At 36.9% G+C, this 16,002-nt stretch overlaps 1 protein-coding gene across 4 annotated transcripts in view; it reads right to left on the minus strand.

Annotated features, from left to right (window-relative positions):
* Window positions 1–16,002, minus strand: part of SOX5 (SRY (sex determining region Y)-box 5) — a 592,387-nt gene that overhangs the window by 294,902 nt on the left and 281,483 nt on the right. For all 4 annotated transcript variants that reach the window (XM_006866949.1, XM_006866948.1, XM_006866950.1 and 1 more), the window contains 2 exons: window positions 14,223–14,309; window positions 3,233–3,405 (listed from right to left, as the gene is read on the minus strand). In XM_006866949.1, the coding sequence (XP_006867011.1) occupies window positions 3,233–3,405; window positions 14,223–14,309 (260 nt within the window). The remainder of the gene's footprint in view (window positions 1–3,232; window positions 3,406–14,222; window positions 14,310–16,002) is intronic.

Consider the following 16,002-nt stretch of genomic DNA (forward strand, 5'->3'; position numbering starts at 1 on the left):
TGGTTCAAGCCTATCAGCCAATCTGTGGGAGAAAGATGACGCTTTTTGCTCCTGCAAAGATTTGAAGCTTTGAAAAAGGTCACAATGGTTCAGAACCAACCGACTCAATGACACTTAGCAACAACATATGCATATATACATACATATATATGCATATGTTGTTGAGTGTTGTTGAGTTGGCTCTGACTCACAGTGACCCTGTATAGGGTTTCCAAGGAATGGACTGTGAGCTTGAATTGTCAACCTTGCAGTTCAAACTGACCTGGAAGTGCAGCGCATTAACCCACAGCGCCACAGCAGGATTCCATATGTATAGAATTAGATACATTTTCAGAAGTTCCTGTGATTTCTAGAGTTCAGATGTTCAACAGCATTGAAAACTAAGAGTAGTGGTTTTTTGTGGATGGCCATAGGCAAGCATTCTGAACTCTTTTGTTACAGGAATAAAGCAAGAAGCTATGGGACATCCAATAACAGGTCAAATATATAATTTGGGAAAATAATGAAGCATTCCACTAAAAAATAAGTGTGACCTTTCAAGCAGAAATGAATCAACACGTATAGAAGTGAGTTTAAAGGGAGGCCCTTCCAATGCAATATATTCAGAGTATTTCTTTATCTCTTTCAACTCTACCGATATACATTATTAAAAGTTGTTTATAGAGCATTGCAAAGCTCTATATGTTGGTTGTTAGGTGCTGTTGAGTAGATTTCAAGTCATAGCGCCCATATGCACAGCAGAATGACATGCAGCCTGGTTCTGCACCATCCTCACAATCAATGCTATGTTTGAGCTCATCGTTGCAGACACTGTATTAATTCAACCGATTAAGGATCTTCCTCTCTTCACTGAGCCTCTACTTTAGCAAGCATGATGTCCTTTTCCAGAGATTTGTCCTTTCAAATAACATGTTCAAAGCATGTGACAAAGTCTTCCTATCTTTGCTTCTAAGGAGCATTATATCTATAGATTTGTTTTTATTTCTGGTTGTTGTTGTTGCTGTTAAGTGTCTTGATTCAGCTCAAACTCATAGCAACCCTGGATAGAATTTCTGAACTTTAAATATTTGCTGGAGCAGAAAGCCTCATCTTTCTCCTGTGGACAGGTTGGTGTTGCTTGAACCATAGACCTTCTGACAGTTTTCATGGTTTATCCAATATTCTTTGCCAACATCATAATTTGCTAATATTCAAGGCTTTATAAAGATGCAAACTGTTGTTGTGTTCTATGAAGTCCGTTCTGACTCAAAGTGATCCTATATGACAGAATTAGAACTAGCCTTTGGTGTTTCCTAACCTGCAATATTAATGGCAGCAGATCACCGGACCCTGTGGAGTTGCTTGTTGGTGGGTTCAAACTACTAACCATTAGTTTAGCAGCTGAGTCTTTACCATTGCTTCACCAGGATGTCAGAGAGACACAAATGTCCTAAATACTAGCCCTCTTCCATTTGGTAATGGACAGAACACGTAATATGTGATATAAAGAGACAGCCCAGGAAAATAGGTGTCATCCTTATATGTAAGCTGACACTACTGAAGACTTTTGCCTTCTCTCAATTTTCTTGACATAATAGTTTGTATGTGCTGCTTCCATTTTCTCAGTATATTTGTGAGTTCCTATTGTTGGATTTCCACTCCTAAAATCCCAAAGAAGCAGCACTCTTATATTTCAACGATGAGAATTTAAATGACAAATCCAGCAGCTTTCAATTTGTGCTAGAATATGACATAAATGATGTGTAGCATTCAACACTGTTGCCTATTCTTAAAATCTCCATCTTGGTTCCTATGACACTGCACTTCTGCCTCGCCTTCTGTTCCCGTTATTGTTTTGGATATGTTTAGCTTCCTCTCCCTACCAGCTACATGTCAGATTCTGCCAAAGCTCTATTCACAGTTCCTTTCCATTTTCTCATGACACCACCACTCTAACTTAAGGCCTATCAACCCGCATTCTCTTTGAGAAGCACTCTGGTCTCAGATACTAATATGACTGCCTTTCTTTTATCATTTAGGTTTCAGTTCATTTGCCACTACCTCAAAAAGATGTATTCAACCATCCAATATAAGGCATAGTGTCTCACCATGATTATTTATCATACGGTTGTTATTGTGAAGTATCCTGTATAGGGTTTTTGAGGAGTGGCTAGTGGTTTTGAACCACCAACCTAGTAGTTAGCTTGTGGTTAGAAGTCCGTCCAGTGCTTATGCTATAGCATCACACCAAGACTCCATTATATTACTCTTTAAAATTTCTTCCAATTACTCATCAATATTTAAACTTACTTTGTTTATGTATTTCTTCCTTTGTTAATTGTCTCCCTCTTTCTACTAAAATTTAGGAAGTTTGTTTTTGTCACTCTGGTTGAGGTAGATTCAGCAGTCAGTTTTATTTTGCCAGGCAAGTAAGAAGCCCTCAATATTTCTTGACTAGATGAATAAATCATATCTGACTCCAAAGGTTTAAACTGCCACCCCAATGTATATATGAAATGTAACTCAGGAGTCCTTTCTTCCATCTGCTGATTAATATTCTAACCTTCTTTCACATACTTCCAGCTGAACAACATGAAAACAGCTCTAAGTAAAAAATGCATAAGACCATCATTTTTTCCAAACTTGCCCTTCTACTTACCCTTCTGAATTCACTTGCTTATTTTGATAGTACCATTTCTATATTGCTCAGGCCCAAAAACTTTGCTCTCCCTTTCATCCATTCAAAAACTCTACAAACAATAATAACTCTTCCTCCTGCTTACTTCTTTCTTCTCCTTATCCACAGCCATTACCCTACCTAATTTAGATTCTCACTCATTGTTGAGATTACATAATACTCAGCCTCCTGAAAGAGTTTCCTGCCCTATGATTAGAAAGTCTCTTAACTTGTTGAATCCTACCTATCTTTTAGAATCCATCTCAAACATCACCAGTTTTATGAAATTTTTCATAATATTCCTAACTGGAAATGTTCTCTTGATTTTCCTTGGTTCTTTTTTACATTTTTCTTATGATCTATCAATATTTCATTTTGATTATCATTTTTTATGTGTTACTTACCACCAAAGTAGTTAAAATTCTTAAATTCATTTGTTTGCTTTGGTGTTTTGTTTTGTTTTAATTTGAGGTACGGGTTACTCTTTGTCATCTTTGCATACCAGGGGTAGGATAGTATAAATATCAGATTAAACAATGGCTGAGGAAATGTTTTGTGATTCTACATCATCCTCACCTGTTCTTGTTGCTGTTTGGCTAGTTCCATTTGCTGACGCTGTTTCTCAATCTGAGAGGCCGCCAATTTCTTCTGCTCATCATGGGCAGCCAATAGCTGCTCTCGTAGACTGGTCAGTTGATTGATCATACCCATGAGCTGCCTCTCTTTCTCAGCTAGGCTCTCAGGAGTCCCTGAAAGAAACGGTGACAAACATACAAGTAAAGGTAAATCAGAAGAAAGTAATTTTTCAGTGACAGTAACTCTTCTGTATAGAGAATTATTCCAAATATAAAGGTCAACACACACACAAGCATCTACCTCCCTTCCTGAAGATTTTTCACTTAACCATAAAAGTGATGTCTATTTGCCAGAACACAGAATACAAAAATACCAGAATGAATTACCAAAATACCAGAATGAACAAAAATGGATTGATTTTTTTAAAAAAAATTATGACATGCAATACTCTATAGCCTTTTTCTTTGATGTTTCAAGTCATTAAATAATGGTTTGTTGATCATCTACCTAATTTCCATATTATACTCTCAGGCAGGTGGACTATAAAAAGAATTTTAAAGTATATTCCTGGCCTTTAATAGTTTTTTATATAAACAAGGTGACAAGACAAAATTTGACTTTAATAACCACATATTTATTAAGAGACCAAGGCATACTTATCAATGATATGAGTGTTCTTCATGAAAATGAATTTGGACCAATCAGAATTAAATGCTTCATGTTAAAGGAAGGCAATAAATCTGTTTAGTCAATCAAGTTTTAGGCCATTTTGCCATATGCCACTTCAAAGCTCTCTTCAAAAACAAAATACAGTTAGCGGGAAATATTCGAGTTGGAAAACACAAACTTAGGCTAACTCTCCCAAATTAAATGTGGTTGGCAAAGTAGCAGATCACACTGAGGACACTTGAGATTGCATAAGTATATAAATCTGAGATTTGGAAAAGCAATGGGAGTCATTGAACAGAAATAGTATGCAAAAATATTTAAAACATGTTAGTGAATCTTTTTAGGTTAAAATAATCATTTGACACAGTGGAAATGTGAGTTAATTGAAACAGAAATAATATCAACTTTAAATGTTCTTCTAAAACTCACTAGACAGACAAGACCCCTATGGTAAAGTACCCGCAGTAGGAGAGAACACCACACTTTTTAATTACAATTTTCACCTCAAATATGAGACATTAAGCACTATTTTAATAATGGATTTGCAGCCTGTATATGTAATTAGATAGAAGAATCTGTTATAACTCAGTCACCCATCCTCAACCCATTGCATTTTCCCCTAACAATTTGTGATGGAAAAGCATTTGCTTCTTCAGGAAGTGATCGCTATAGTTAGTGGCTTATAATTTCCATGTGCCCATTTGGAAGGGAAATAATGTTTCTAATGTATGTTACATAGACTAGAGAACAAATCAGGGGAAAGAATTATTGGGGGGTGGATGGGGGGAAACTTATGCAAGAAACTCATGCCTCTATTCCTTCTATTAAACAATGCTTAGCCTTTCTCAGGGGAAAGGAATGTATAACAAATATTTGCTGATAATTTAATATACCTCAAATATGTGAATTCCAATATTCCAATAGAAAGAACATGCATTATAAAATGAGTAACTATGTGATTGCTGTAATTAGCCCTCTAATATTAAAGGAAGATTTCTTAGGTGTACCCAACTCTATGCCAGGAGCACACACAGAACCCTCCTCCCCTGCACCCACTAGTGACATTGCCAAATTTCCATTGTTGTTGTTGTTAAGTGCCGTCGAGTCGGTTCCGACCCATAGCGACCCTGTACAGGGTTTCCGAGGGTGTAAATCCTTACAGGAGTAGAAAGCCTCATCTTTCTCCCGTGGAGCGGCTGGTAGTTTCGAACCGCTGACCTTAAGGTTCGCAGCCCGATTCGTAACCACTACGCTACCAGAGCTCCTTAAGCAAAATTACCTCCAATTGAGAACCATTTCACTCACAAAAAGCCTACCACTTTTTTCTTTCATTTATTTGCCATACATTTACAGAGCTGCTCCTATGTGCTCACACAAGTCTAGATGTTATGGATACTACAGTATACAAGCCAGAAGAGGGTGCCTTTCTTCATGGAATTTATTTTACATCTAAATGGAAGAGATTTGGGGGGGAAACGCTATCAAATTTATCTAGATAGTAACTTAAATGGTAGTTCCTCAGTGGGTCTCCTCTGAAAACTAAAACTGCCTTTAAAGTGAAATTAAATATTTGACAGGTAGCTATCTATCACCATTACATTGTTACCCCATGGATGGATGAATGTTTATTTGGGGATAAATGTTTTATTTATGAAAGAGATGTGTGCATTATCATTTTCATAGTGAAAACAAAGTCATCCTTGCAATTTTTTTTTTTTTTTTAAGCATGGTTCTATGAAACATCTTCTTATAAGCTTTTAACTTTTATGGAAGATTGCTATTTTAGGAGCTTTCCCCAAGACTGTTACATAGACTCAATTGGATATTGTATTTGAAATGCAAAAAATACAAAACCACAGGTGCCACCACTCCATTCACTATTGGTGAGAGTGTAAAGTAGTACAGATGCAACTGGAAACAGTGAGGTAGTTCCTCAAAAAAGTTGAACATACCATATCACCCAGCAATCCCAGTCCTAGGTGTATATCCAAAAGAAAAAGCATGAACACAAACAAAACCCTGTACACCAATGTTTGTTGCAGCATTTACCACAATAGATAAAAGATGGGGAAAACCAAAATGGCCATCAACTGATGAATGAATAAACAAAATACAGTACATACATAAAAGCATTACTGAGTCATAAAGATAAATAAGTTCCTGATGCAACCTACAACATTCATGAATCTCAAAAACATTATGCTGAGCAAAAAAGGCAGTTGCAAAAGGACAAATATGATATGATCTCCTAGAATATAGAACCAAAGATTACTGGTGGTTACCAAGATCAGAAGAAGGGGAATAAGTAGAGTTTTTGCTTAGGTTGAATTTTACTAAATTTAAGTTAATGCTGGTGAAATAATTTGGAAAAGGATAGCAATAATAGTTGCTGAATCAACATCACTGAATAATACATGCAGAAACGGTTGAATTGGCAAATGTTTAGTTTTATATATTATGCTGTTAAGTGCCGCCGAGTTGGTTCCAACCCATAGCAACCCTGTATAAGGTTTCCAAGGAGAAGCTGGTGAGCTTGAACCACCCACCTTGTAGTTCAAATGGCTTTGCAGTCTGGTGCATTAACTCACAATGCCACATCAGGACTCCTTTATATATTATAACCACAATTTTTTTTTTAATGTAAAAAACCAATTGTTGAATTGTTTTATTTTTATATATTAAATTTGCTTCATTTATAACTTGAACACACTTAAAAACAGTCATCTCATACATTGCATTTTTCATTTCTTATTCATTCATCAAATATGTATTGAATTCCTAACTCTGGACTAACAGTAAGTAGGGTGAAGGAAGGTAAACAGGCAAATATACTAACAATACAAAACAGTGCTAGGGAGAGATCAAGATTCAAGCTATCCTGGGTGCAAATCAGCTGGGATCTTCTTTCATTTGTGCTGAGTGTGAAAATGTTTTAAAGTTTTAAAGGATTTTAAAAACCACCTAGTCCGATTTTATTGGAGTCAAGTACCATGTGAGTAGTACAGTCTTTGAAACCAGAAAGGATTAGTTTCCAATAGGACTTTGCCAAAACTAACATGTGTGGTTTTAGATAATTAATCTCTGAGCACCGATTTTTTTCATATGTAAAATGGGAATAAAGTGACTTTACTATTATACTTTTCTAAGGGAAAAACTTTTAAAGTACCTACTACATAATTAGGCATATAATCAATTGTTGTTATCGGCAACTTCTAAAAAAATGAATGACAACTTTTTTAAAAAAAGAAATAAATTAAAAGAGGTAAGCCAAATTTCCAAAAGGTCAAACCACAAGTATTTGAAAAATTAGGGCCATATGACAAAAAATCGTTTTGACTACACCAAGCCTTCTTATTCAGAGAATTGTTCTTTTAAAACTGGAAAATGTCTTAGGTTAATTGTGTTATCCAATGGTATGGGTAGTGTTTCAATAAGCTTTGCAGACAAGATCTTGAAAAAACAAATCATGTCTTTATAGTTATTTTACTTTTAGAGTTTTCATACTCGTAGCACAATTAAATAGTTGTTAAATTAAGGAATATATTTTATATAGACAAATAAAACTCAAAATACATAAGAGTTGAGTTGTTCCTATTATGTTTTAAATGTACAGTTATTAAGTACATGCTTTTAAAAGTAGTATTGACTTGCTTATTGATGGACTGGGTCATCAATTTACAGATCAATTGAGAACCAGTGGTTGAGTATTTTCTTCCCACCACTTGCTGGGTTTATTCACTGGCATGAGGATGCTGGCATCCTGAGAAACAAAAAGTCACTGGTTTTAAAAGTCACTTTTAGCTTTTATAGACATGGCCAAACTTATTTTGAAAAGTTATAATGCTGTGTGCTGCCAAAAGCCTTTCTTTAGTTCTTATGAAGTAGTTTTTATAAAAAGTGGGTAAAAAATTTACTCATCAGCCACTACAGAGGAACGATAGAACAAACTTAGCAGATTAAAAACATTAAACATTTACTTTATTTCAAAGCAGATGCCTGCATGTTTTGTACCTTCTTTATGGATGACTCTTGTATTGAACAAATTCCAACAGTTTCCATAAAAAATAATCAAACATTTCCAACCTCTTTGTAAAAGTGTGCTCACATATATGCTTGTCGGTAACATGCAATGAAATGATTACAAGGTTGAATTTTTAAAAGAAAAGTTTTAAATATCTTTCAAAGAGAAATAGCCCCTTATGTAGCTCAATGTTGAAATTTCAGGTTCTGTGGTTTAAATTTATCAAGGATTCCTCACTAGATTTACTATTTGGGATATAATTCCTATTCCAAACCACTTTTTTTCAAATTCTAGTGTTGTGCTGTAAGATAAGCAGAAGACCACAAGGTCGATGTTTCAAACTCACCAGCTGCTGCTCGGAAACCCTACACAGGGTCACTATGAGTAGAATCAACTCCACAGCACTTAGCAACAATGTTATCTAAAAAGACTGATCACTTCCATACCATATATTGAATCGACAAATGCCTTTTACTTCAAAATTATACATATCAACTAAGAGCTTATCCATTTTAATCCATACGTTGAATCTATATAGCATATGTCTTTACTTCATGAGCTCTCCAAGGCTGAATGCATTCTATTTTTAAATCAATTGTTGACAATTCTAAAGATGTTTGGTATTTGACACTATGCACAATCTTCTAGAAAGAACAAGATTATAGCCTTCAAAAAGAGTCAATTTTTTAACTACACCTGATGCAGCTGACATTTTCTATAGCATCAGACACAACACTTTTGCAGGCCTGAATGAATTGTAGTTATGTAAGAAATGATGCATTCTGAGCAAGGTAAGAGAGACCATCAGAGACACCGATGGCACATAATTCAGTCTTTAAAGAACTCTTCATACATTGCAGGTAGGAAGACTGAACTTGGCTTTTCTGAGTGACTCGGCCAAAAACCCCTCCAAAGAATGCCCTACTTTTATAATCTCATCAAGACAGAAATATTTATGAGAGAATTCTTCATGCAGTTATTTGTGTTATAATTCTATAAACAAATATTAAGTCAGCAAAATAGACATTTTGCAATTACCTTGTTGAAAAACAAATGAGCTATTTAGAATAGCAAAGCTATCCTGGATCCCCAGATACTGTCCCTCAGGTAAAGTGCCAATGAAATGACCTGACCTTCAATGTAATGTAATTTCATGATAGCTGACAAAATGTGTAAGACTCTTGGCCACCAACTGGGGCACAAGTACTGCTGTCCCTTCTCAGTAGTTAATACAACGATGAGTAACTAACTATACAACTCAATGCTTTTGCCATAGACAAGGGCAAAATGCTGTCACCTGGCCCATTTCACTGTATGGCTTACTAAGAAAGAAGAGAAACGATTTCTTCCGGCAGCAAATCAGTTTATAACATATATTGACTGCTTGCTGTTGGCATAGCCTTTTAGTCAAACTGTTTTGTTCTGCAAATCTAGATCCAGTGTATTTTGTGTGTGTCCATTAGATATTGCTTCAAATGCAACTTTAAAACCTAATTATTCCATATTTCCAAAGTACCAGTGCATAAAATGGCATAAAGTGTTTGCAGGGAAATAATTTAGCATACAAAAATCAAATATATGCTTTCAGAAGTGGGTGACCTTTCCTAACTCACTTTGTTTCTCAAAAAACAAGATTGATTTTAACTGGGTATGACAACTCTTTATTGATAGTTAAAAATCTGTGAATCAAATGCTATTTACTTCTCTCACTGAAAAAAGTATCATTTTTACTTTTTTAAGTAAGCAATGCTAAGGAAAATGTCTTCAAATTTTGCTAAGCAGTAATTTTCAATATTTGTCCAAATGTCCTGTAAGCAACTGACTGATAATGGCTTTCAGTCGGTACTTATGAATTGAGCTCAGTCTTGATTTGACTAGTCTTGATTATTTATGAAAGGAATATGTGTGTAGGTACATGTGTATGTCCACAAGCACACACACACACACCCTGAAACTCATTAAAAGTAATACGAAAACTGGCCAGCGTAAAAGTTTCAATGGGAAAAAAAAAAAAATCTTTGGACCACAAGAAGACCCTGTAAACACTAGAAAGGCTGTAAGCATCCTAATATATGGAATGTTGTTGTTGTTGTTAAGTGCCTTCAAATCAGTTCTGGCACATACGGACCCTGCACAGGGTTTCCAAGGAGCAGCTGGTGAGCTTGAATTGTTGTCAACCTTGCAGTTCACACCGACTTTACAGTCCAGTGCATTAACCTACAGCGTCACACCAGGACCCCAACATATATTGGATGGATATATTATTTAAATTACTATTAACCAAAAGTTGAATAAATTTGTATTCTAAGATTTAAAAAAAAAAATCACCCTTTCCTCTCTCCACCAAAATGGTGTTCATGTATTTAATGAGACTTTATTTGTCTCATTAAAAATAGCTGCCAAACAGCATAGCTATTGTTCATGTCTAACTTCTTCTGGGGTGGCATAACAACCACATTCCTGGGCTCTCCATAAACACCATGCCTGACCCCCCCAAGAACCTTTAAGTCAAATTCATTTACCCCCAGAGGGCAACACACTATTGTATCCTCTCCACCTTCTAGCCACCTATGAACAATGCATAGTAATTGCAACTGTCACGGGCAGTCAGTAGGAAAAATAACCTGGCTCTGTATTTTCCCAGTTCACTGCCAAACCTGATCTGAGCACCTAATAACCATGCCCCCAACAGAAGAAAGACCTACAGTTGCTTTTAAAATGCATCAGAAAACAGCTTTTTGTGTAGAACCAGAGAATAATCACCAAACTTGTGGTCTGAATGGGAAGCTTAAAAAAACTCAAAATTAAAGACAGAAACTTCTTTTGTGACTGTACTGTAGCTTCCTAAACTACCCCCCAGGCAAGTCTGAAAGGAGCATTGAGCCTTTTTCCTCTAAGCTTATCATCACTGCTGTTAACTGCTTTTAAGTTGGACTTGTGAAGGGAAACGAGGGTGGGGGAAAAGGTTTGTCCTCCAATGGAATGAGATCACAAAGCTTGGAAAAGGTGGTCTCTGGTCTGCTCTGTTATTACCTAGGTCAGAGGAGAATAAAGGACGTTGGAGAGTACAATTCTATACTTCAAGAGCAAGTGGGTTAAAATCAATCAAAATAATTCTAAAGGACCTGATGTTTCAGTAAATGAAACTTCTCAGTTCTCCTTAAAGTTCGTCTTCAAACCCTTCAAACTGAAAAATCCATTGCTGCCAAGCTGTTGTTGTTAAGTGCTGTCCAATTGGTTCTACCTCATAACGATTCTGTATAGAGCTTCCAAGGTGTGGCTGGTGGGTTTGAACCACTGACTGTGTGATTAGCATGCCAGTATCATCCTATAGCACCACACCAGGACTCCAGTGACACTATCGAGATTGTTGTTGTTAAGTGTCATCCAGTTGGTTCTGACTCATAGCAACACTGTATAGGGCTTCCAGAGGCCTCGGGGTGGTGCTGTCAGTTAATGTGCTCGGACTGTAAAGTCAGTTTGAACTGCAAGGTCAGCGATTCAAGCTCACCAGCCACTCCTCAGAAACCTTATGCAGGGTTGCTATGAGTTGGAACCGACTCGACAGCACTTAACATAGGGTTTCCAAGGAGCGTCTGGAGAGTTTGAACTTCCAACCTTGTGGTTCAAACCAACCTTTCAGTCCAGTGAACCTATTGTTGTTGCTGTTAAGTACCATCGAGTCAGTTCCAACCCATAGTGACCCTGTATAGGGTTTCCGAGGAGCGCCTGGTGAGCTTGAACCACCGACCTTGCAGTTCAAATAGCTTTGCAATCTGGCACACATTAACCCACAGCGCCAAACCAGGACTCCAGTGAACCTATTGTTGTTGTTAAGTGCCGTCGAGTCGGTTCCGACCTATAGCGACCCTGAACAGGGTTTCCGTGGCTGTAAATCTTTACGGGAGCAGAAAGCCTCATCTTTCTCCCACGGAGCAGCTGGTAGTTTCGAACTGCTGACCTTGTGGTTCACAGCCTGATTCGTAACCACTACACTACTAGAGCTCCTTTTAGGATGGTGTAAAACTGTCCTGTAGGGTTTCTGTGTTTACAAAAGCTGATTGCCACATCTTCTGATGGTTCCAGCCACAGACCTTTTAGTTAGAAGTCACATGTTTAACCACTGTGCCACCAGAGCTCCTTAAGCCCTTTTGCTGTTGTTGTTAGTGTTGTTGAATCTGTTCTGACACACAGCAAGCCTATATAGAGTTTCCAAGAGCAGCTGGTGAGTTTGAACCACCGGCCTTGTGGTCCCGTGCTTATCCTACAGCACCACACCAGGACTCCCTTGTTGTTTATTGTTATTTAGTGCAGTTGAGTCGGTTCCGACCCAGAGTGACTCTGTGGGGTTTCTGAGTGGAATGAGATCACAAATCTTGGGGTTTTGTGATCCTATGGGGTTTCCAAGGAGCAGTTGGTGAGCTTGAACTGCCTACCTTGAAGGTCAAATGGTTTTGCAGTCTGGCATATTAACCCACAGTGCCACATCAGGACTCCTTTAAGGCACATTATTTATTATATATTTGAAGAGATTCCCTGCAGATTTGGGTTACTTAAGGAGTCCTGGTGTGACGCTCACTTTAGGTAAAGCACTAGACTGCTAGCCACTCCTCAGAAACCCTATGAGTTGGAATCTACTCCATGGCACTAACGATAACATTTTCTTGATTAGCTCCCATTTATTTTCCTAGCAGCCATTTATTCTCCCACCACCCTTGACACTTAGTCATGGCCTATTCTATGTTGTTGTTGTTAAGCGCTGTCAAGTTGGTATACTACATGTAACTCCAAAGTTTCTGAAAGCAAAGTGAAATATTAGGTCAAACATTTTATGGGAGTTTTCAAGTATCCAGACATTAGCTGCCAAGTAGGCACCATGTGGAGGCCTGGTGTGGCCCTGTGGGTTAATGCGCCAGACTGCAAAGTCATTCGAACTGCAAGGTCGGTGGTTCAAGCTCACCAGCTACTCCTCGGAAGCCCTATACAGGATCGCTATGGCTTGGAACTGACTCAACGGCACTTAACAACAACATGCACCATGTAAAAAGAATGATTCTATTTTTTTACTTTCTCCAGGATGCTCTGAGGTAGTAGAGCTTTCAGACAGACAGCTGTTCCCTTCACTGAAAGAGCACATGCACAGACACACTAAGGCAACAAGCTATTTAGGCTTCTGTATGTATATTAATAATTAATACGGGCTTCTGGTGTGTGGCTGTAGGATAAGCACTGGACTGCAAACCACAAGGTCAGAGGTTCAAACCCACCAGCTCTTTCTCGGAAACCCCACACAAGGTTGCTGTGCATCAGAACTGACTCTGAGGACACTTAACGACAACAATGTATATTAACATGAATTTAGTGAGGATAAATATACATCCAACCTCTATCAAAATGTACACAATAATATATAACTAAAACATTCAACATTCAGAAATCTTTTGATGCTATCCAGCTTTTTTACTTAATATTAATCTTATTGTATAATCCTAAATGACCTATTAACAAAAAAAATAAAAATCTACAGATTGTCTACTATGCCCTGAGAAAACATAGTTTTAAATCAGTTGAAATGCAATGCTTCACTCTATTTTTATATGAGAAAATGAAATTTCCCTTTGTTATTTGTTGTTTGAGCTAAGTGTCGCTGAGTCTGTTCCAACTCATAGCAACTCTGTATAGAGTCTGAGGAGCAGCTTGTGGTCTAGTGCATTATCCCACAGCGCTATACTGGGACTCCTTGTTATAAGTAAACGTTTATTAAGATATGAGCATTCTGTATCTTCAAATTCAAAATAAGTTTTTTATTTTCTTGGTTGTACGTAATTGCTGATTCAAATAAAACCCAAACCAAAATGCTATATTTTAGAGTATAAAACAACATTTGAATATGCACTCCTTATTCATCATTAACTGTAGTTTACATACATGCTTTCTTTCATCCAATGTATAGAATGTATAAAATCACCTCCAGAGATGCAGTTTTCAACTTGCTAAAGGCACATTTCTACTTACAGAATAAACCAGCTAACCAGCAAAGAGAAATAATGAAAACTAAAGCGTATTAAAGATACAGTGGGGTTATTCTGTTAAGACAACATGTTGTTTGTATTACAAGGTACAAAGAGAAAGTAAGAACCCTGATAAACCTCCATTCAAGCTAGAAAGAGGGGAAACATCAGAGACAGAAAATGTGTAAGACAGAAAAAGGGAGGGGCAAAGCAGAAAACCACCAGTAATATTTCGAATATCAAATTAATTATGGTATATTTTGAATCAAAATAGTGACACACATGTTACCTTTTATTTCACCAAAGTTCCCTGATCCCATTGCAAGAAGCTTGTCTTTCCAGTCCTTTGAGAGCAGCTTTTCAATACTGGGGGTTTCTAAGTAAAGAAGAAAAAAAAATAATGTAAGCAAATCAACATGACTATGTTTACAATAGAACTCATTAAAAGTCTATCTGCTAAAAATAAGGCCATCCCTATCTGGGCCCCAGTCCATAATGACTTCATCAACAAACTGATAAGAGGGGAGGGAAAAAAAGAATGTGTTTTGTCACCTGCTGTTTCAAAATCATTAGCTTTTTCCTCTTGCGGAACAAAGCCATACTAATTCTTTATGACAATGGGTACATATAAACCTGCAGTTCATTGATTTTCAATTTGGTGAACAAATTCCTGTTATAATAGATGCTTGTCAATTTCAGGGTGTTAGTCTGCAGTCAAAAAATAATTATGTTGATAAAATGCAGAGCAAAAAAAAAAAAAAAAAGCAAAGAATTAGCTCTTAAATCTGCTACATGTAATTATATCCCTCTGTGTGTTTACAATTACATCCACTTTATAATATGTGTTTAACATTGTGTGGTGGTAAGCACACAAGCACACTGTGGAAAGATTTGCCAGTCCCTCAAACGGTAAAAAAAAAAAAAAAAGTTTATATAAAAGAAGCTTTAAAAAGATTGCAAAATCTAGTGACATGGGTAATGCATACAATGGAAACCTATTATTTGCTTATTTCAGATTTGTATCACACTCTTTAAAAATGCCCTATGTTGGCAAGGGGCACATACATTTTGGAGAGCAAGGTTGTGCTTTCATCTGATATTTGTGTCTATATAGCACATGGTTTTTGACCTCTCTTTTTGTATTGAATTTTAATGTATAAGTAAATATAAATGCTAACACATCCTAAACCTGAAACTCAGCTCCAAACAATGTAATTGTATATTCTTGTCAGCATTTAGATGGGTACACAATTACAATGGCTTTCAATCCCAGGATTAACACTGCATTCAGATAGAAAATGGAGTGTACTAAAAGATAAGTGTCCCAGTATGTGCCATCTAAATAACAATACCCACACTTATTATCCAGATCTAAGACATAGACTGCCATTCTCCACACTGGTGTTTATGTGTATTTGTGTTTGTTCAAGCATTTGTTTACCCCCTACTAGGAGCATAAAGAGAGAGTACATGTTAATTTATCAAAGGGACCGTCTGGCCTAGAGACCATAAGATTATTAGAAACTGGTTAATTTTCCCCATAGTAAAATGCACTTAAGAAGCCTTACTCATTGCCTTTGGCTAATGTTGTCTACTTTTTCAGGGCCCCTGTAGGATAAGCACTGGACTGGGAACCAAAAGGTTGGAGGTTCAAACCCACCAGATGCTCCTTGGAAACCCTGTACAGGGTTGTTATGAGTTGGAATTGACTCAAAGGTACTTAACCAGAACATCTTAACAGCTATAAGTTAGCAGAGTCACAAAGCTTGTGTGGAGTTTTCAATAAAGCTGAGGTGAAATTTTCTTTGGAAAAACTGTGATAGCATAGGACACTTCTCTTTCAGATGACAAAAATTTGTGGTAAATAAAATGATGAAAAGCTCATTTTCATAACCACTGCCTTACATAGTCTAAATGAATAGGTGAAAATACACATCCACAGCCTACAACTACTATTTGTAGCCTTACCAACGGCATGTGTGAAATGTTTTCTTCCTTTATAAAATGTATCTCTCTCTCTCTCTCTCTCTCTCTCTCTCTCTCTCTCTCTATATATATATATATATATA

Source organism: Chrysochloris asiatica, unplaced genomic scaffold (assembly GCF_000296735.1).
Source record: "Chrysochloris asiatica unplaced genomic scaffold, ChrAsi1.0 scaffold00098, whole genome shotgun sequence".
Lineage (NCBI taxonomy): Eukaryota > Metazoa > Chordata > Mammalia > Afrosoricida > Chrysochloridae > Chrysochloris > Chrysochloris asiatica.